Below are 21,871 nucleotides of genomic sequence, written 5' to 3'. Positions count from 1 at the left end.
AGTCATGTGTATACATTTTTTTGGCACCCCTGGTATATTTAAATGTCTGGCCTAAAAAAATTGAATAAAGAAGCACATTTGTTCCTTTGTTGTTAAAAATGATTGGTCTATAAAGGTTTCTATAGATGAAGTCATACAACACATAACTGGGACTGAAGACAAAAATGGAAAATTTATAGTTTCTAAAAAAAGGACTACAATATATAAAGTTGGTGTTACCATTTCTTAACGCTGAATAGGTTGAGAAAAAAATAGGAATCAGAGATTGGTTTTATCTTAAGAACCATTTGCCCCCACAGAATCTTTAAAATAGACCATTATAACCAAACATATATATTGTTCTTATAACACTGAAATAAGTTAACACAAAGCGGAAAACATGTTAGTTTTCTTCTTCCTCATCCTCTTTAATTATTAGCTTTTTCAGTTTGGGCACTCTCTTGGTTGCCTCTTCAATTCCCTGCAGCAGAATGTTTCTCTTCCAAGGGTTGGCCTACAAATACCAGGTCTTCCAGGCATGGCAGTTCTGCCAGCTTCACAAACTCAGTCCAGTTTTTCACCATGTTATCAGACATGTAAAGAATCTTCAAATTTTCAACTTCTCCATAAAATTGAGGAGATCCACAGTTCTTCTAACGTGTCTCCTACTGCCTCCAGTCCATTTAATTTCTTCATGTTGTTTCTTCCTAAGGACAATATCCTCAAGTTTCTTAAGGCATTCGGGTTGGCAATTTTTTTCAATGCAGTTTGTAGATAGTGAAAGTTTTTCATAATTAGGAAACATGGACAGGACGCTTTCTTCCATCTTCTCGCCAGGGGGAGGCTGGGCATTAAGCTCTATCTTTTTGGCTTCTGACTGGTTTTCTCTTCCCATCTGGCTAGGGCTTCTTTGACTATTGTTGCTTGTCATTCCAGCGGTTGCTGCTGTCACTGCTCTTGTTGCTAGGGTCCCTGGTTCTATTTTAAAAAACAATTTATTGAAGTATAATGTATATACAAATAAGTGTACAATTTGAGTTTGCCCAACTAAATTACCCATGCATCCAACACCACAATTCAGAAAAAATAACATTACCAAACACTCCAGGGCCTTACCTGGCCTTCTTTCTGGCCTCTCCCCCAGGCCTCTCCTCCATTCCCCCCCACCCCCCAGGTAAGCACCATCCTGCTGTCTAGCAGCATCGGGTTGTTTATACTTCCCATTAATGGAATGAATCTCTTGTATGTGGCTTCTTTCCCACATTATACTTATTAGTGTCATCATTTTGTTGCAGGGGTCATACAGCATTCATTTTCATTATATAGCATATCCCACTATGTGAACATGCCACAAATGACATCTCTATTCTAATGTTGATGAGCAGTGTCCTACTTTTTGGCTATTATATAGTGTTAGTAAAGACTTTTATAGGAGTACGTCTTTTGATGAACAGAGGTGTACATTTTCGGTCTACAACTCAGGGGAATTGCTAGGTCTTAGGGTATGTTAAGCTTTAGAACTGCATTTTACAGTGCTTATACCATAACGTTTTCCACTAACAACAGCTGTAGTTGCTCTACATCACTGCTAAATTTAGTTTCTTCTTTTTCATTTTAGCCATTCTGGGGATATGCAGTGGTGTGGTATTGTGGGTTCAGTTTGCATTTCTGATGATTAACTAAGTAGAACACTTTTTCATGTTTATTGGCCATTTGGATTTCTTTCTTTGTAGATGTTTAAGTCTTTTTTTTTTTTGCTTACTGATTTTAGTTCTTTATGTATTTTGTACGAGTCCTTTGTTCAATATATACCGGGGGTGCCAAAAAACCATATATACATGACTTATATTCATCTTTTGTTATCAGTATATATTATTACAATTTTAAGTTTTTTCTTAAATGTATGTACATTTTTTTTGGCTATACATATATACGTATACACACACACACACACACACACACACACATATGGGTTGTTGGATGTCTATAATTTCAACTCTGTTGGTTGCCTTCTTGTCTTTTGATGAATTAAAAGTTCTTAATTTTAATATAATACAATTAATCAATTTTTGCCCTTGTATGGTTAGTGCTGTGTCTTTTTTAAAAAAACCTTGCCTACAAGATCACACAGATCTTTTTTTTTCGGGTAATAGCTTTCTTTAATCTTTCACATTTAGATATGCAATTTGGAAGTGATTTTTATGTATTTTATGGTATAAGGTAAAAGCAAAATACATTATTTTCCTATATGAATATCCAATTGACTTGGCAATATACTATATTGAAAAGACCAGCCTTTTATCACTGCACTGCAGTGTCACTTTTGATATAAATTGAGTGGCTACTTATATGCAGGTCTTTCTTGGACTTGCTTTTTCTGTGAGTTGGTCAGTTTGTCTATCCGTATGCTAATATCAATCTATCTTAATTACTATAGCTTTATAGTAGGAACATGGTTTTAAGTGACTATAATTTCCAATAATATGATTGGAAGTCAAATGATCAAAGTCTGAGCTGAATCTTTTGGATAAATTGTAGTTTACACATATTCTACTGACATAAAATGGGGAGGGCAGACAAGAAAAAACTTATGAAAAAGTTTAAAATATCCTGGCTAGTAAGGGAAGATGAGAATGAAGATTATTACGTTTAGTGCTGTGTTTAAGTTTAGTAGGGAACTGGGACCCTACTTGCCATGTATGGGAAGAACGATTTAAAACAACAAAAAATACAAGAGTTGTATACAAAGTATACGAGTATAATCAAGTACAAAATGGTGTGGTGTAAACCGAAAACTATACAAATGAGTAAGATTGTCAGAGATTTAAAATATAGGACACTTGGTTACGTTTTTTTCAGATAAACATTTTGCTCCCCAGGGAACTCTAGCAATGTCTGAAGACATTTTTGTCATGATGGGGCTGCTGTTGGTATCTAGAGAGGAGAGGCCAAGGATGCTGCTAAACCTCCTACAACGCACAGGACAGCTCCCAGAACAAAGGACTATCTGGTTCAAAATGTCAACCGTGCAAGGTGGATAAATCCTGCATCGAAGCAACGAGAGAGCCAGTCATAAGAGGAATACGAGTTCAAACTAAAAGCAACATTTTGTTCCCATGTAAGGATTATGTTGATGTGACAAATGAAAGATGCCTAAAACATGAAAGTTTTAAGCTTGAAGCCAGAGAACTAGTTTGAAGTGTAGCATCTATAATTGAATTTTTAGATTTCAGTAAGTTTTCAAAGAAATTCAGAGCATGCAGAGTTCAATGGAATGAATTCGGGAAGTTTCTTCAACTATGAAATGTGCTAGCAGTATTAGCTAACCTGAAAGTTTTCAGCTTGAATTCTGCCACTCTTTGATATATTTAATTACTTAACTTTATGATAATGACCATGAAGAGCATATATATATATATATATATATATATATATATATATATATATATACTCATATATATATATACTCATATATATATATATATAGTATATGAATCACAGCCATGTGTCAGCACTAGGTCTTAACACTAGCTGTGACTGATACATGCTCATTTCCCATTTTGTCTACTATAAAATGTGGGATATGGGTCACATGATCTGAAAGATCCCTTCCAGAATTTAACTTCTATACAATAATTTTTTAGTTCTTGTCAAAATACAAATTTCAGAACAAAAACGTGTGTTTTTCAGTGACAGGTCTAATACCAATGTAAATGGCTCAGCCTTATTTTAAAGGTAGCAAATTTATGTTTCAGATGGGTGATTTACAAACTCCTAAGCAAGTGACTATGATGAGACGGATACTTGTGGTTCTTACTGCAGTACAAAATAATCCATTATTTTCTCCTATTATCAAGAGTCCCTGGGGATGTATTTCCCAAACCTGAATCTTGTCATAACATTTCAGGAAATAAATTTGAATTGGCAGTTACTGCTTCTCATGCTGTTTCTGGAAATCCTGTTAGAAAGCAAGATGATGAAAGGACTCCCCACCCCATGTGTAATGCCGTACATAGAGCCATGGCCACCTGTAGGGAGTATCCTTTTCAACCAGTAGATGAAACTTCAGAATTGTTAAAGCAAATGTAGAAATTTGAGGGAATGAAGAATGTTGCAAGGTAGGAAATGCTTGAATAAGCAATATGCAAATTAGAAACAAAGCAATGGACCAAATCACTCTTTGCTGTGGGACCTGGACTTTGCATTACAGCATGTTTACCAGCATCTCTGGCCTCTACCTACTAGATGCCTAAAGCACTTTCCATTCCCACAGCTACGACAATAAAAAATGTTTCCAAATATTGCCAAATTTCCCAAGGGGCAAAAGCACCCCAATTCAGAACCACAGAGAAGGCAAAAGCTATGCAAGCAAGTGATCTATAATTCTGTGTATAATAAGGGTTAATCTCACATTGTTAAGTGATAGAAGCCAGACACAAAAGTGAACATGCGGTTTCACACACATAAAGTACCAAAATAGACAAAACCAATTTATGCTGTAATAAATACGGATAGTGGCTGCCCTTGGGTGGGAGGGGGGAGGGGTGCCTGGAAGGCAGCAGGATGAGACTCTGAAGTGTCAGTAATGTTTTGTCTTAATCTGAGTACTGGCTACATAGATGAAAATTTATCAAGCATTTATGATATGTGTGTTCTTTTCCTTTCCACACACGTACACCTACAGTCAGCCTTCCATATCCTTGGGTTTCACATCCATAGATGCAACCAACTGTGGAATACAAACAGTATGTTTGATCCACAGGTGGCAATCTGTGGATTCAGAGGGCCAACTGTATGCATTGTTCTACTCCACTTTATAAAGGGATTTTAGCATCTGTGGATTTTGGTATCTACAGGGTCCTGGAACCAATTCCCCTGTGGATACGAAGGGATAACTGTACTTCCATAATTTTTTTTTTCAAAATGCTATAGGAAATCACTACCCTTCACCTTTTTCGTAATGAACTTTGTAGCTCTTGCTCTTTGAATCATAAGCAACACTTACTATCAAGCTACATGTTAACAAAGCAAACAGTTTTAAATCAAGTTATTAATTAAATTGAAATGTTGGTCATCTCCATGTATCCTTTTAAAAACAGGCATTTAATTGAAAAAATCCACTTCAATTAATTCATTTGTTAGAAGTTACTTGTTCTCCTGAGATTTGTCTCTATTCCATTGGCAAAAGCCTCAAAAACGAAAGGCGATTTTTTAAAAGTTCAAAATGCTATATAAACAAGCTCTGTCACAAATGAGGCATTTCTGTGATGTACTGCAGTTTACATCTATTGCTAAAATTGGAGAGATATGATTTAGCAGCTGAGGCAGTTTTGTCTGAAAATAATATATATTTATTATAACCTAGGAATTAAGAATTATTTATTTTACTATGTATAAGGATGAGATTCAAATGCTTTTATACATAAAGATGTAGGATTATCCATTGTCTACTTTTCCTGCACATACATTATTTCAAAGTAATAGACTGGTACAAGAACACGTAAAAAGTAATAAAGAAAAAAAGAAAATTAGAAAAAGTTAAATCCATACTAAATCTCAATTGCATTCATTTAAAAAAACACTTTAAAAACATCAATATTGTAGTTTCTTAGATGTTTTTAAGAACCACATTTTAAAAATACTGCAATGAAAAAACACATATCATCATAACCAAATGTGTGATTTATTTTTGGAGAAAAATAATTAAAACTGAAGTTTTTTTCAATAAAAGGGAGAAATGACAATAGAAGAGCATACCCTGGTTACATGTTAATTACCACATTCTGTACAATGTGGATGTGCTCAACATGTATTCAATGCCAATATTAATAAGCATTTGAGATTTGAAAAAAATCACAAACCACTTGCCAATGTTGTAAAGAAATGTTGAAATAAATACCTAAAAATAATTAAATTTTATAAACTGAAGTCTTGGACAGTGTTAAGATCCACCCAAATGTTAAGTACAAAGAGTACAGTAAATAAATTGACATTACTGCTCGTTTCCACTTAATTTCTTCATAATATAGCTGTCTGGTGTAGCATTTGTAAAGATACTTCCTACAAACACATGGGTTCCCCAGAGACTATGACGAATCACTTTACAGCAACCAAGATCATCGACTGAGAATCCTAAATGTCGATAACGTTCATCTGTTTCAAAAAGAGTGTTGTTTGTATATGGTCCAAAAAACTACAAGAAATAAAAAATGAAGTCATATTACCATTAGCAAGAAAGACAATAGCGTAATAATTTTATGCAAACATAAACACATCTATTTTAATACCCCCAATATTTAAAAAATCAAATAAGAAATAAAAAGGTCATATGCAACGCCTACCAGGTTTCCCTGAAAACAAGACTTAGCCGGATCATCAGCATTAATGCGTCCTTTGGAGCAAAAATTAATATAAGGCTGGGTCTTATGTTAATATAAGACCCAGTATAATATAATATAACATAACACCGGGTCTTATATTAATTTTTGCTCCAAAAGATGCATTAGAGCTGATGGTCCGGCTAGGTCTTATTTTTGGGGAAACATTGTATTTACCCTAACTCCTCGTCACCCCCATACCTGTGCATTCTTCAAATGTAAAATGTACCAATGCTAGGTACCAAACCTAGCAAATTTAATGTTATCTTGAACCAAATGCATAACATTACACGATCTTGAAAGATGGAATAAACTTTAGACAATCATCTATGGTTCACCTTTATCATTTTCAAGATAAGGAAACTAAAACCCAGAGTAAGTTTTTCATTTCTAGTCTACACGCTATCATGTTTCCCCAAAAATAAGACCGGGTCTTATATTAAGTTTAGCTCCAAAAGACACATTAGGGCTAATGTTCAGGAGATGTCATACTGAAAAATCATGCTAGGGCTTATTTTCCAGTTAGGTCTTATTTTCGGGGAAACACAGTATCTTACTTAACTTTGCGAAGAAATAGTATATATTACTATCTTAAGAGTCAAAACAATTTATTACTATTTTTAATGTAAAGATATACCCAGAATTTAAAATGTGACCACAATAGTGGCTCAGTTATTTTCTTCAAAGTATATATAGTTTTGTAAGTGTTAATTTCCAAAAAGTTACTTTTCTAAATATTTCTTTTACCATCCATATTTCTTAAATTTTAAAAAAAATTTTTTCTTCCTTAAAGAAACTAATGATTGCTCATTTTCAACTAACAAAAAGTACACACAAATTCAATGTACATTAAATAATGAAGAAACTTAACTGTGAGTGATAAGAGGTCCCTCGGTCCCTCCAAGTTGTGAATGCAACTCACTCATAGTGGTAATTCTTGGGGTAAAATTGTGAGGTTTTTAAAAAGTCTTAATCTATTTTTACCAAGGTTATAGTTATAAACAATTTTACAATAAAAACCATTCCTACTTCAGATTATGTAGTCTGGCTTTCAAACTGTATTTAATTACTTACTGCCAAACCAGATGATGGGTCAATAAAGTCAGCCCAATAGCCTTCAGCTCGAAGAGCATAGCATATTTCCTTAGCACCACTGATGAACTGCATGAAAAAAAACACAAATTATATGCTTAAGATGGCATTATTGCTACAGATTTTTATTTTTAATATAAAATTTTAAGTATCTTTTGCTTCAGATAGATACCTCAGTAAGATTAATAAAAATTAAAACATAAACTGTAAAGTCTTAAGACTATTTTCACCAGTCCAAAGACTAATGGTTCATATAACACTTTCATTTCTTTCAAAAAGTCTCAATTGTATATTTTTTCTTCTAAAGTATTTCCTATTTTAGGAACTATTTCTAATCCTGTGCTGTTAACTCCCAAATTTGTCATGAATTATAAGCTATAGTTGCTATTTTGTATCAGTGAAAATGTTAAGAAATAAGAAAGGAAAAACTACATATTCATAATGAAAAGATCTCAATCATTCATTAATAAGAATGTTTAAAAACATATACCGTATTTTGCCGTGTATAAGGTGCACTTTTTTGCCCAAATTTGTGAGCAGAAAAATAAGGATGCACATATTATACAACTGTAGTACTAACTGTGTATCTATACAAATGTATTAAATTCTTTTATTTATGCTTATGAGTTAAAAGTGTAACTCTGGAAATCAATAATGATATCCGTATGCAAAATAATACCCTGGAATACGATAATCGGTTTTGTTGAACTTACGAGGAACTTGCAATGATGGAGAGTTCTTCGTCTTCTACAATGCATAAATATCGTAAATTTGTTACCGGCACAAAAATTTCTTGTACCTTGTATTTGTTCTTGTAATTATTTGTTTCATAAAATTTCTAGTACCGTAATAACAAAAGATATTTTTCCCTTAAAGTCTGGGCCAAAAACGTGGGTGTGCATTGTACATGGCAAAATATGGTACTTGTTTGTGTGTCCTTCAAAAACACATCTATCCAGTCACATAGTCATGACATATTTCTGAAAAGGCATATAAAAACAGTAGGATAAATGGATAGATGGGGTACAAGGCTGAATAGGATGCTTACGTTTCATTATATACCCCTCTGTATCTTTTGCATAGTACATAATCACACATCCCATGTGCAAGTATCGCCTATTCAGAATCTTGGTCTTAGCATCCTAATTCCTATGATGTCTTTATTCATTATCAGAAGTCTAACCAGTGAAAAACACAGTAACAAATATTAGGACAAGATTAGAGTATTTAAAAAGAGGACAGATCATGAATGTTTAAAAACAAGGGCACAGCACACTGTTGCACTTACAGCTCTAACAGAGTGACAGGTACCAAACCTGCCACCTGCTGAAAACTATAAAACTGACAGAACTATATGAGGCAACTGATTTTAGGTACTGGACAACAGTCAGACAAAGCTGTAATCTTTAGGAGAGGGGAAACAGATACGGTGATCCCCATACTTGCTCAAGTTTAGTCAGGGGACACCTTCTTGTTGCAGGGCAAAGAAGTGGATTCCAAGCAAAGTGATGGTGTCACCAAGCTGAGCAGGCAAAAAGCAAGAATTTTGGACTGCTGAAGCGTCTGGAATTTGTAGGGTAGAGTACTGGAGAAGAGGGCGATAGATGAGCAAACCAGGCTCCAGAGTAGTCTGCAGAGCAATTGGCCCTGGTTCCATTGCCAAGGGCTGAGCTGTGCAGGCACAGGGTGAGATCCTGCGAGGCCAAGCACAGTGCCAGCTGTGGGGCTGAGAGCTGACTGGTGATATCATGGCTGTGCAGTGCTAGGTAACATGGATTTCTGGCCAGCTCAGAATAAAGAGACCTCACTGAGCACCTCTGGCATTCAGCTGAGATCCTTAAAAATCAAAGCTTTAGGAATATGGGCCATATCCTAAATGAGGAGCTAGCAAGCTATAACCTGAGGGCCAAATCCAGTTGGCTGCCTGTTAGTGTAAATAGTTTATTGGAACATAGCCATGCCTGTTCATCTACGTACTGTCTATGGTTGCTTTATCAATACAAGGGTAAAGTTGAAGAGTTGGAGACCCTCTGGCTTACAAAGCCTAACATAGTTACTATGTAACTCAACCGAAAAAGTTTGCTGACCCCTGCTATAGAGGTGTAGTACGAGTACAACTTAAGCTAACTTATTTTCTCCTACTTTCTTGTAAACTAATAAAAAACTTATTTTCTCCCAATATTTTCTTTTAAAAATGAAAAACATAATACTGTATTCTTTAGATTACGTTCATACTTAACACTGCTGTATTTAATTAATCCTCGTAATTCATAAAAATAGGAAAACTACTGGTCTAGAAGTCATTAGGATATGTATCAATTTCATGAATAGATGTGCCATACACAAAAACTAGAAGAGCAAAAGAATGTAATCAAACGTTTGCTTGCAGAAGTTAACTAAAAGAATCCCAAATTATCACAAAAAGAACCAGTTTAAGTATTTCTCCTAAGATTTCTGTTCATCAATAGCAAACACTGACATCTGCTGGAAAAAATATAGAATTGATTTAAACCATAAAACGTAAGCTACATGAGGTTCTAAAATAATCACTAACATCTAAAATAGAAAAATGTTTTTTTATAGGAAATAAAATAGCTTCAGTCATTATAAAATTAAAAATTCACAAGATATAAGCATGTTGCCATTTCAAAACCCTGAAATTGGTTACAGAAAACTGACTTACAACTATAACGGGGTTAACATCAAATGGGGCTCTGAATCTTCGATAAAAAATTAGGATCACTAGTGGAATGCACATGTGAAAGCTCTCAAGTGACTAAATGACAGTGACAATAAGTATACTCGTATATTTACTAAGCATTATCTTAAAATGTAAACAGAAAATGTTTATTGAGTTAATGCTTAAATTACAACTCTCTAAATTCAGATCTCTATCAGATCAGATAATATCTCATGCATCTGTAATTTCCTTGCTAACTAGCATATAACTTGGTTGTTAACTACCCCATGAAGTTTATTAGCAAAGCTGTATGTGCGACGTCTAAGTACTATGAAGTCATGACCATGGAATACGTTTTTGAGTGTATAAATTATAATACATATTTACAAATGAAGAGAACCATACATCCAACCCTAGAGAAAAAAATAAAAATTCATAACATTATCTTGCATGGAAATTAGTAAAGGTAATTTTTTTTAACTACAGTTAGCTAAGATCTCCAAGTGAGTTATGCCTAACCTGTCACACAAGCACGGAATATTTCTTTCTATCTTGTAGACAAAGAAATTGATATAACCCAACAACAAACTCTTAGAGAAATAATTATATAATTTTTAAACCTAATACTTTAAGTTACCTCTTAACATTTCTCAGGTTGGTAAAAATAAAGGAAATGCTAATATCCAGGGTAAGCTAGGGTGACCGCATATACACTAAGACAATCATTTTGGTGGGCCATCTGGCAGCATCTGTCAAAATTTAAAATGCATATACACTTCTTAATTCAGCAATTCCCTATTTAGGAATCTATAGATATGTGTGTGCACAAAAAATATTTGTAAAATATATTCACTGCCTGTATTAGCAAAAGTTGGATTTTCAACTTATAAATTACTAAGAAAAATTTTAAGTAACTTAAAAAATTTATGGCTTGCCCATGCAATGTAATATAATGCAGATTTTACAAAGAATGAAACATATCTATGTGTAATGTTATGGATTAGAGAGAGGGAGACAGGTATAAAGAGGTTATTTTCCTTTTTGTTGTTTTTATTCTCTTTTCCAAATTTCCTAAAACAGACCTAAATTCAAAAACAAATTGAGGAAAGTACTGGACAAAAGCTAAGTTGTGCAAAAATATGAAAAATTGATTTAAACCATTTAAACCAAAAAAAATTGTGGCACTGTCATTCTCAGAAAAGATATAAGTGTGTTAGTACTGAAGTCAGTAAGCAGAGAATTAATAAAGACTATAAAAGACACCCTACATTTTAAAACATTGGCTCTTTCCTATTTAAGTAAGATCATAAAACTAAATTGTCAGCAACTGAAAGAATTACCTTTTCTAAAAGCATTTCTCTTTCATTTTCTACTTCCTCGCTCCAAACAGTCATATCATTCTTAGTTTTCTGTGTTACAGTCAGAATCACTAGTTTGTTGGTGGACACTTCTGGAAACAGTGATTGAAAATCTATAAATGAAATAAGAATCAAAATTCCAGGGAGAGAATAATTTATTTATAGAAGAAACAGTACATAAAAACACATTATAAAAATGATGATTAAGTTAAATTATTGTGGTACCAACTTAGGTTTATAAATGCATATTATTTTTGAAAAGGATGAAATAAACTTAGTTCTGGTTTGCTTCTGCTCTTGTTGGAAGAACTAAATTATTACTACCAACAATTCTGAAGAGTAAGTAGGATTACATATTATTGGTCTTGTAATCTTCAATAAAAGTTTATTTTTGAGATTTTCCTCAGTATTACATATCAGAGATCATGAAACTATAGCTGTAATAATCACCCAGAAGTGTAATGACTTTAGGGAAAGCTTTAGGGAAAAAGTTATTTAAAATTCTATTCCTACCTAATGAAAGCATGAGATTAGATGTCAGAGGACATTTGAAAGCCTTTCTCTGGGACATGCAATCATTTCCCACCAGACATGTTAAAATAGTAAGTAAAATACAAAGCATTACAATTCCTATGGAGTACGTTATTCAACACATTAAAAAACTAGCGACATTATCTAATACACATCAGCGTAAAAGTGCATGAAAGCACAACATACCTCTTCGCAGCAATTCTGGACATGTTTGAATTGCACACTCTACTTTGGCACTTTCAAAGTAAGTTTCTGCACTGTTAATTTCTTGTTCAACTGGTGCATCATTACCCTAAGGGGAAAAAGACATATAAGTAAAGAAAATCTGGAGTTCAAATGAAGTATCGTGCTGTTATGAACTTGTCTTCCCTAAAGTTTTTTTTTTTTTCATAATCCTAATCTAAGTGTTGGTGGGGTAACAAGAGTCAGTGTTTTCTTACATATCTAAACTTTTCTCTATGATGAATATAAGACCTGAAAATTCTAAAACATCAAACAAAAAAAGTTGAATAAAAAAACCATGAATGTATAAATATATTGATATTCTAAGACTTGACGTGAATAGAAGTCGGCTAAGAAATTAAGTAAAACACCACAATTGTGTCTTACAATGTCACCTCTTTGTAGTATCTAATTATCCTTTCTTTTTGTTCATTCTGTAATCTATGAAAAGGGGATAATAACACTAATTTACAAAATAATGTGACTAAATATACAGCTCTTCTACATGAAGAGCTTAGAGGCTTTTATTCAACTGAAGTTTACTGGGAATCTATTATACATCAGACACTATGAACAAATATATGCAATCCAATGTGAAAAGTGCTACAGAGTTATGAAGAAAGTCTTCAAACAGTACAGATAGGGAAGAAACTCGCTTTGCTGGGAGAAATCAGTAAAAGACTGAAATCATATTTGAGCTACATGTTAATTAACACCTATGTTGGATAGGTAGAGAATAGGTAGAATATAGGTTAGGAATTCAAGAGGAAAAACAGTCCAGCAAGAGATAGTAACAGTGCAAAGGCATGCAATCGCCAAAGAGAATGATGTATTTCAAGAAAATAAAAAGTATGCTATGATTGCGGTGCAAAGAGAGTAGGAAGTAGTGGGAGGTAAGGTATGGAAAAGGGTCAAAATTGTAGAAAGCCTTTTATGCCACATTAAGAAATTTTGACTTTATAAGCAATGAGGAATAGCAGGATATAAAAAGTTAATGCTAGTATTGCTGTGGAAGATGTATGGTAATAAGGACGAGCAGGTGATACACTAGTAATAGCCAACTTATTAATCACTTACTACTATGCATACTTTCATATTTAATGCTCATAACAACTTTGGGCCAGGGATTATTATTATCCCCATTTTATATATCAAAAAACAGAGGATCAGAAAAGTAAGTAATTCTCTCAAGGTCACAAAATTAAGTAAATGGCACAGTTAACCTTTGAAGCCAGATTTATCCTACCTCCATAATCCATTATGCTATAATGCCTCTAAGAATCTAGGTGACATAAGGTAGACTGGAACTCTGGCAATACTACTGAGAATTGAAAGGACACAAATAATTTAAGAGCTATTTCAAACATAAAACCAAGAGATTTTATTACTATTTACGGGGGTATAATGGAGAGAGGAGTCAAAGTTGGTATTATAAATTTTATCTTGGGACAACAGGAGGATAGCTAAGTCATTCATACTACTAATACTATGGGAATAAAGCCAGGTTTTGAGAGAAAAAAGGAATTATCTGAGATAAAAAAGTCAGGAGAGTCAAATGTATCCCAATATTAAGTTAACTGATATAACCTACAATAATTTTAAGGGGTTGCTTTTAATAATATGGTTTTGATTTAAAAAAAGTAAAATAAAAAAAGCAGCCTGAAACTGTAAAAATATGAAAAATGGTAAACATCAGGGGTTTGACAGAAACTCTGAATTGCATGTAGATTTCTACTTGATTGGGCAACAAAGTAATACTAGTTTAAAAACTCATTTTAAAAACCTCATTATGTAATACCAGTTTAAAAAATCATTAAAAAAAAACCCCTCGAAAATTGTGTATTTAAAAAAACCTATTTATAAGTCTTCCTTTGTAGGTTACTAGTATATCTGAAGATTTTCAGAGATCTCAAAATTTTCTTGTCTTTACATGGCTAGAGGAGTATAAAACTAGTGGGAATTGGGTCCATATACAAATTATAATTACCATTTATAAAAGTGAAAAACAGGCAATTTAAATTTCCAGTGATATAAAATAATTAAATTATCTAAATTTGATTAAATAAGCAGTTATTTAAAAAGAAATTTTTGAAGAGTTATTTAAGTACCTAAAAAAAGACTGTAATCTAAAGTAAAAATATTTATAGCATATATTATGTATAGGAGAATGCCAAGTTTCAAAATTCTATATATGTTGTTTTTGTATGTATTGGAATTAAATATTTTTTTACCTTTCCAATGAAAATAATGTTCATATAATCAGAAATTAATATAGCATTAATAATTACAAAAACAGAATAAATAAAATTAACAATTTACCTGAAATTCATTCACATATTGTGCCATCACAAACTCATGTCTTTCACTTGATAAAGGTTCTGCTAGAATATCAGGTAAAGTTTTATGAACCGGGTTTTTCTTCTGTGACATGGTCCCATTGAGGTGACAATCAAAACCTATGTTCCCAGGAAGCTGGAATCTCTGATCCTGAGGACCAAATGGTCCCATAGTTTCATCAGGCCATACTGTTCGAGAGCCTGAAAACAACAAGATTAATAATTTTCTCCTTAATAGTCACGTGCATTGGTAAGCAGGAAAAATGAATACTCTTCTTACAGTTAGGCATTTTTTACCTAAATGATGGCTTTTTGAAATTTGCTTTCTTGTATGAATATAAATGTTAGTGTCAAGTCATTTTCAAAACACTACTCAAAGCAACCAGTTGTCAACTCACAGGCAAGTCTGTAATTAGGAGAAAGATTCAATACAGTACTATAATTCATATTTGTAATGCTTGATAGTCATTAAAAAGAACATAGTAAATCTTTAGTGATAATGAAGTCCAAGACATACTACATTAAAAGGCAAAGCTAAGTCAAAGAATAGCATATATGACATTGGTTTTACAACCTTTTACAACCTATATTTATGATTTTCCATTCAGAAAAAAAGATCTGAAAGGAAACATACTGAACTTAATAGGGGTTACCCTTGGGGAGGGGCGTGGAGTTGCTGTTACCTGGCGGCACAAAACATTAATTGGCTGGGAAAAGTCCTGTATGAACCAAAGCGACATAATGCCGTTTACCAGCCACATGAATTAATATGGATTAAATACTTACAGAAGAATAGATTACCCTTTAAAAATATGCTAACTTGTGAAAGAGGTAATATATTTCTGGATTTTTAAAAAGACCTAGAAAAGAATACAGTAGAAAACTAAACAAAGAACTACTCAAGAGGAGGCATTTTGTTTACAGAAAGAGACAACTGCTAAAGACATTAGTTGGCAATGAAAATATTTTTCAATATTCTGCCCAAACTGAGTGACTAAAAATGGTCATTTCAGTATGGCTGCTCCATCACTAGATTATGAGTGCCACCATATCTCTTTTCACACCGATGACAGACACCATCCATTAATCATGAAACTCTCTCCTGCTGAACCCAGACACTGTCTCATAATTCTCAATCCAAACACTCTAGCCCAATACTTCTCAAACTTTAAAGTATTTAAGAATCATCTGAGAACTTGTAAGAATGCCGATTCTTATTTAGTAGGTCTGGAGTGGGGCTCAAGATTCTTCATTCCTAACAAGTTTCCAGACGATGCTGAGGCTACTGGCCTGAAGACCACATTGACTAATAAGGCTCTGCACAGCCACTAATGATCGACTGCAGTCAGTTCATGAGCTAAAACATATCAGCTACTTTTGAACAAGGTGGGTTTTAAAGACTATTCAAATCTAACAGTCTCTTGAAAGAAAATAAATATCCCACATTAATAGATTTGAGCACATTTTCATGTTTGCTAGACATTTAGGTTTTCTCTTCCAGGAACAGTCTGTTCGTCTCCATTTAAAAAATTTTTTGTTTGGTTTTCTACTGGGTTGTTTTTTTTCCTATTGGTCTATAAAAATTCTGAATGACAAATCTTGCACTTATGATACATGTATGTTTAGCCTCCAGATGATATACATTGGACAGTAATCTGAGATGGAGTTACAAAACTGGGGCAACAAAACTAGAAGGCTTTGCATGCTCAACTGAGCTTATATTACGTTGTAAGTAATGTGTTGTATGAAAAAAGGACTCCATGCCCAATCCCTTGAGGATACATGATGTTAGGTTTCCAAGGGCCCTTCCTTAATACTTCAGTGTGCACTATAAACCTCCAAGATAGGACTATGGCATAAAGCATTTCTAAAATTTACCTAATCACTAAACTTAAAAAAAAAAATTTTAGACCTTGAAAAATTTTCATAGCCAGAGGACAGTCTGGGAACTGCTACTGAAAGCAGTGGCAGATAACCAAGGTTTATCAAGGAAGTGACACGACTAAAATGTTTTAGGATTAATATGACAGTGGTGTGCAAAATGGATTAGAAGAAACAGACTTTGTGGATAGCGGGTTCAATAAACACTTACATATAAAAAGTGCCAGCTATATTAAAGAAATTCAGCAAAGAATAGCTAAAAGTAGCAACATAGTTTAATCGGATTAAAAGAAGATTTGTTTCAGGTAGGATTGCAGGTTTGAAGACAGAAACTAAAGTTTAAGAAAGTTTTAGAAACCAATATTCTTTCTTTTTTATGTTGTAGCTTTCTGACATAAATATTTAGGCAAAGCTGATTTTATTTCCAATGGGATAAACTCAACTTTAGAAAATCTGTAAAACCTTAAGAAGAAATATTACAGCAAACACAACTCAAAATGTTTTGAAACAGTTACAAGTAAAGCAATAGTAACTTTTACTTACATATATCAGGAGGTGCAGTGGCCACATGAGACTCATCAGAACCTGAAGATCCTGCAGTTGAAAAGGCTTTGGGGTTTACAACTCTTTTAACTAAAGAGTAAAATCCTGGGAGATAGGAAACCAGTCTGGACCTGTTACAGAGCACCTAAGAATGATACACACATTTAAATTATTTATTCTGTATATAAATATTATACTTACATAGGCTATCTCTTGCAAATCCTCACACTGCAATGTGTCTTTAAAACAAACATTTATTCTACTATTGATAACCTACCATATGACAAGCATTGTGTATATTCATAATTTTAAAAATAAACATGAACATTCAAAGATACAAACAAATTATGAGTTACTTTGGGTAAAAGTATATGGCTAGAATTAAGAGCACCACATTAGAGAGATTGGCAACCTCTAAAAGTTGCATTTTTTAGCAATACTAAAAAGGCAGCGCAACTAGTAAGGTTCTTCTACTTTCAAAATACAGAATTTTGAAAACCTTTCATAGGACCAAACCTGTTTACTTCTTAACGCTTCTTTTACTGCTATAAATTGTGCTCTTTAACTCCCACGTCATCCTTCCTCTTGGTTTTATGGCAATGTCTACTTTCTTCCATTTTAGCACATATCTTTGTAGTACATTTTCTGCTCCTATGTTCATTTCGTAAGTCAGTTATGATGAATGAATAAATAAACATCTTTCATGCATAAACTTTTAGCAAAATACTTGAGTCAGAATAATTTAATGCAGGGGTTGGCAAACTATAGCAAAACACGTCCTGTTTGTTTTGGTAATAAAGTATTATTGTAACACAACCACACCCATTTTTTTATGTATTGTCTATGGCTGTTTTCATGCCATAATGGCAAAGTTAAGTAGTTGCACAGACAACCTATGGTACACAAAGCTTAAAATATTTACTATCTGGCATTTTACATTAAAGAAAAAATCGCCAGCTCTTAGCTTAGAGAAAAAAAAATATATGACTATCATATCTGTAAAATGCTATTAAAAGATCTGAATAATTAAGAGATCTTTGAAGAAACAAAAAAAGTTTCATGGAGGATATACTAGGTTTTAAAGAAATACTAGAAATTTGTGGGGGACTTTCAGGAACAAAAGCATGGAGCCACAAAAGGTATACTCAGAAGAGTGAAAAGTTCAGTGAGGGAGGGTATAAGGGAGTGCAGTAAAAAACAGGCTTGAAAGTTAACTTGTGGGCAACTATAAAAGGCTTTATATTTGACACAGACAGTAAATGGCCTGTTACATCAAGATACTAAATCAGAAATTTTATTCTGTAAGCAAGGGATAAAGTAAACTGATAAACATAAATGTTTTAAAGAATGTACCATTAAGGGCAATATAGAGAATGGACTGGAGTGAGATTAGCCAGGTGTTATGAAAACTAGTTACCAGGATGTTGAAATAGTCTAGACATTTGATACTTTAGAATCCCTTTTTCACACAGCATTCTGAAATCCCACCCATGTGTTCTTTCTATGTCTTTCCGTAAGTGCAAGAGAACATCGGAACTGGTCCTTCTACCTTTGTGACATAATTTCTTACTAATTTTACCCTCCTTTCCTTTACTCCACTCTTTAGTCACATAAAGATATCTACCTGACATTTCCCATATTTCTCTGCCTTCTTTTATACTGTCACAAGATTTCTTCAGCTCAAATGCCCCTTTCTCTCTCTTAAGCTCAATCTTTGGTATAGACCATATTTTCTCCTCACATGACCTTAGGCACTCCTAAGACAGTGCCTAAAAGACTGTTTTTCTTTTATATATTAATGAGGATTTTGAAATTAACTCTTAATAGCTTGTCATCTTCCCAAGTCTAGAATCCTAGGTTTGTTTGAAGTTAATTCCAAGAAAGAGTTAAATTCCAACTCTTTCTTCAAGATCTGGATAAACAGAACCTCCTTTATGTGTCTCCAAAGCATTCTGCCCACCAGAAAATTTAAGCATCCTCCCTCGGGTCTGTACCCAACCTGCCCAAAGAGACAAAAATGGTAATTATTAGGCTTTTTACCTACTAGACAGAGTTTTGAGTATTTCTATAATACTATAAATTTATATCTTTATAATTGAGGGCATTTAACAGATTGAATATGCCTCAGTATCTAAAGGCAATTTAAAATTTTAAATTCCAAAAATATTTCAGTAAAGCCTCAAAATATTATGAGGCTCATTAAGAGATTAGCCGAAGGGGTACTGTAACATGAAATAGCAAAAAATCAACAGACGTTAGCAACTATGGGCCAAGTCCTGTGCTAAGTGCCTCAGATACAAAGTTTTACTTAACTCGCACAATACTTGTATATGCTATTATTGTTAATTTAAGTATGAGTATTAAAATATTATTTGTGATCCTTTACATTACTTCACAAGCAAAAACAAAAAGGTTGTCCAAATTATTTTAGAAATCGCCGAATATTAAGTATTATATTAGCCTCTGAGAATCAAGGCCACTAGATTCTATTTTACTTTTTCTTGATGGTAAAACCTTTAACAAAAGTTATATAATAAAATGTAAGTTTGGTTCCAAGTTTAAGAAAAACCTAATCATCAAGTTTCATTTTAGTGGCAAAACCAACCAGTATTTAACTTGTACACTGAAAGAGATAGCTGAGGACAGTACAGTTTGTGTCAAACTTTACCCTTTAACCTGTGATTCTCAAATCCTTTATTGTGGATGTGGAATATTTTGTGCTACTTGATAAATTTTATGACATTGGGTCAGCTGGTAAATAAAATAATTAAAAATGACAACCAATAAAATCCCTCAAACATTAGAAGAGCCAGTTTATTTTGGTTCGAGGATAAGAATGTGTTTTTTATATGATTAACTTCAAACAAACCTAGGATTCTAGACTTGGGAAGATGACAAGCTATTAAGAGTTAATTTCAAAATCCTCATTAATATATAAAAGAAAAACAGTCTTTTAGGCACTGTCTTAGGAGTGCCTAAGTTCTGCTTTTGGTCATGTGAGGAGAAAATATGGTCTATACCAAAGATTGAAAACTGTTCATCTATGAAATGCAACCACATCCATCCACAGACATTTCTGTGAGGGCCACAGTGTTACAAGAAATTTGAACTGGATACCAACATTGAGATATTGTGCGACTTCATACAAAAGGTCCAGATTTTGGGCCTTCCTTGAAAACGCGTAAGATCTGGCAGCACGGGGTTTACATTCCCAAATGGCATCAGTGAGCCACAAATCACTGATCTAAGGAAAGGCTGCTGTTTCCTTCGTATCAGAAATGAACACTTCAGTTTGTCAAACCCCACCGAGCCCCTTAATTGACTCGTGTAGCCTCTGAAGCACGGGCTTTCGTGACTCTTGCTACGTATGCTAACTGAATCGTTGAAGACAGACATAACTGCACATTTCATTACCAATATCCATTCAGCATCTACAATGCATATAAATACTACTTTACTCACATTGGCCATTTCTAGCGCAGAGGGCAGACGCGAAATATCTTTCCTTTCGGAGAGTTATTCCTGGGAAAGGACAAAACAGGCTAGTGACGGATTAAACTCGAACACCAGACCGACCGCTCGGGTAACGTCCACTGTCTCCTACTGTGCGTCCCTCCATTACGCCAGGACCCAAATCCAAGCTTTCCGCGTAACCCACGGAGGCCAGCATTCGCCCCCCGGCGTCCGCCCAGGGGGACCTCGCGGCCCTAAGCCTTCCCGGTCTATGCCCGCTGAAAACACGGAGTAGGTCCGGGCGGGGGACGGGCAGCCGGCGGCCAGGACCCGGTCCTGAGGGTCGAAGCAGGTATTTTAACACAGGTCGGGGCTGCCAGACAACAAACAGCTCCAACCAAAGGTTCGAGTTGAGCTCAAGGGTGAGGAAGCGAAAAGAGCCTAAAGACAGTGACAGGACGACTGGGGACAGCGACATGGGCACGGGGGGAATCGAGGCAATACCGAGAGCTGTGGCCCGAAGACGGGCAAATTTGGAGGAGCTACCGCGGACGGGAACCATCCATACCAGTCACCACCACAACCTCCAGCTGTTCCAGACCCCGACTCTACCCGCCGTCAAAATGGCGGCGGCGACAGCAGTGGGGGTAGCGCCTACGCTGGCAGTGACCAGGCTGAAGGAGTTGCTTCCGAGCGCATCGATGCGAAGGATCGTCGAACCGATGATGCGCACGCGTATAATAGGCTTATGCAGAGCTGATCTTCCATTGGGTAGTCCCGGGCCAAAGATGTGGGAGGAGACAAGATGAGGTGCGGGTGACTTGGAAAAATGGCGGCGAGGGCTCCTCATCTCTTAGGACATCATTTCATTTCGTTCATGATAGCTCATTGATAGATTCCACTCACCCCAAGACTTTCTTACTGGTCCCCAGGAGATACAGTCTTCTGTTCTTTGTGTCTTAGTTATTTATTTTTCATGAATCATTGTTTTTGAGCAAAGGGCACGTATGTTTTTTTCCCTTGGGTATCAGACCCTTAATAGGCTCAAAATACATATGTATATCAAACGACTAGTTTATCAATAGTATATAATTTTCATTTATCAACTGTATTTTTTTGATTAACTCAAGTCCATACTTTGTTCATACCAATATTTCTAGTTGGGTCATTAGTTTCATCTTTCTGTCTTTAATTTCATCACTTCTAAAACAGGAATAATAATAGTGCCCACCTCATAGACTGTGAAGATTAAATCAGTTAATGTATGGCTAACACTTATATAGTGATATGTGTACATGTGCACACACACACACACACATACACACACACACACACCCCCTCAGCGCTTGGGAGTCACAGTGGCTTCAGAGAAGGATCACTGAACTGAGTGTTGAATTTACTTACAACTCATTATTTTTT

The 21,871-nt window shown here is 34.6% G+C and overlaps 1 protein-coding gene and 1 pseudogene across 2 annotated transcripts; both read right to left on the bottom strand.

Annotated features, from left to right (window-relative positions):
* Nucleotides 1-382: 382 nt before the first annotated feature.
* On the bottom strand, nucleotides 383-1,098 carry LOC117026156 (dynein light chain 1, axonemal-like; annotated as a pseudogene).
* Nucleotides 1,099-5,640: 4,542 nt separating this feature from the next.
* MMADHC (metabolism of cobalamin associated D) lies at nucleotides 5,641-21,119 on the bottom strand. 2 transcript variants are annotated; one of them, XM_033112840.1, is made up of 8 exons: nucleotides 21,021-21,119; nucleotides 20,462-20,521; nucleotides 17,000-17,144; nucleotides 14,559-14,776; nucleotides 12,204-12,309; nucleotides 11,469-11,599; nucleotides 7,431-7,517; nucleotides 5,641-6,172 (listed from the first exon to the last, which is right to left on the bottom strand). In XM_033112840.1, the coding sequence occupies exons 2-8, from the start codon at nucleotides 20,468-20,470 to the stop codon at nucleotides 5,972-5,974; spliced, it is 897 nt and encodes a 298-aa protein (XP_032968731.1). In that variant the 5' UTR covers nucleotides 20,471-20,521; nucleotides 21,021-21,119; the 3' UTR covers nucleotides 5,641-5,971. The 2 variants fall into 2 exon arrangements, with proteins under 2 accessions (XP_032968731.1, XP_032968730.1); XM_033112839.1 differs by having other exon boundaries at nucleotides 20,957-21,113.
* Between the last annotated feature and the right edge of the window lie 752 nt (nucleotides 21,120-21,871).

Source organism: Rhinolophus ferrumequinum, chromosome 8, assembly GCF_004115265.2.
Source record: "Rhinolophus ferrumequinum isolate MPI-CBG mRhiFer1 chromosome 8, mRhiFer1_v1.p, whole genome shotgun sequence".
In the NCBI taxonomy this organism is placed as follows: domain Eukaryota; kingdom Metazoa; phylum Chordata; class Mammalia; order Chiroptera; family Rhinolophidae; genus Rhinolophus; species Rhinolophus ferrumequinum.
This window is presented reverse-complemented; position numbering and strand designations above follow the sequence as displayed.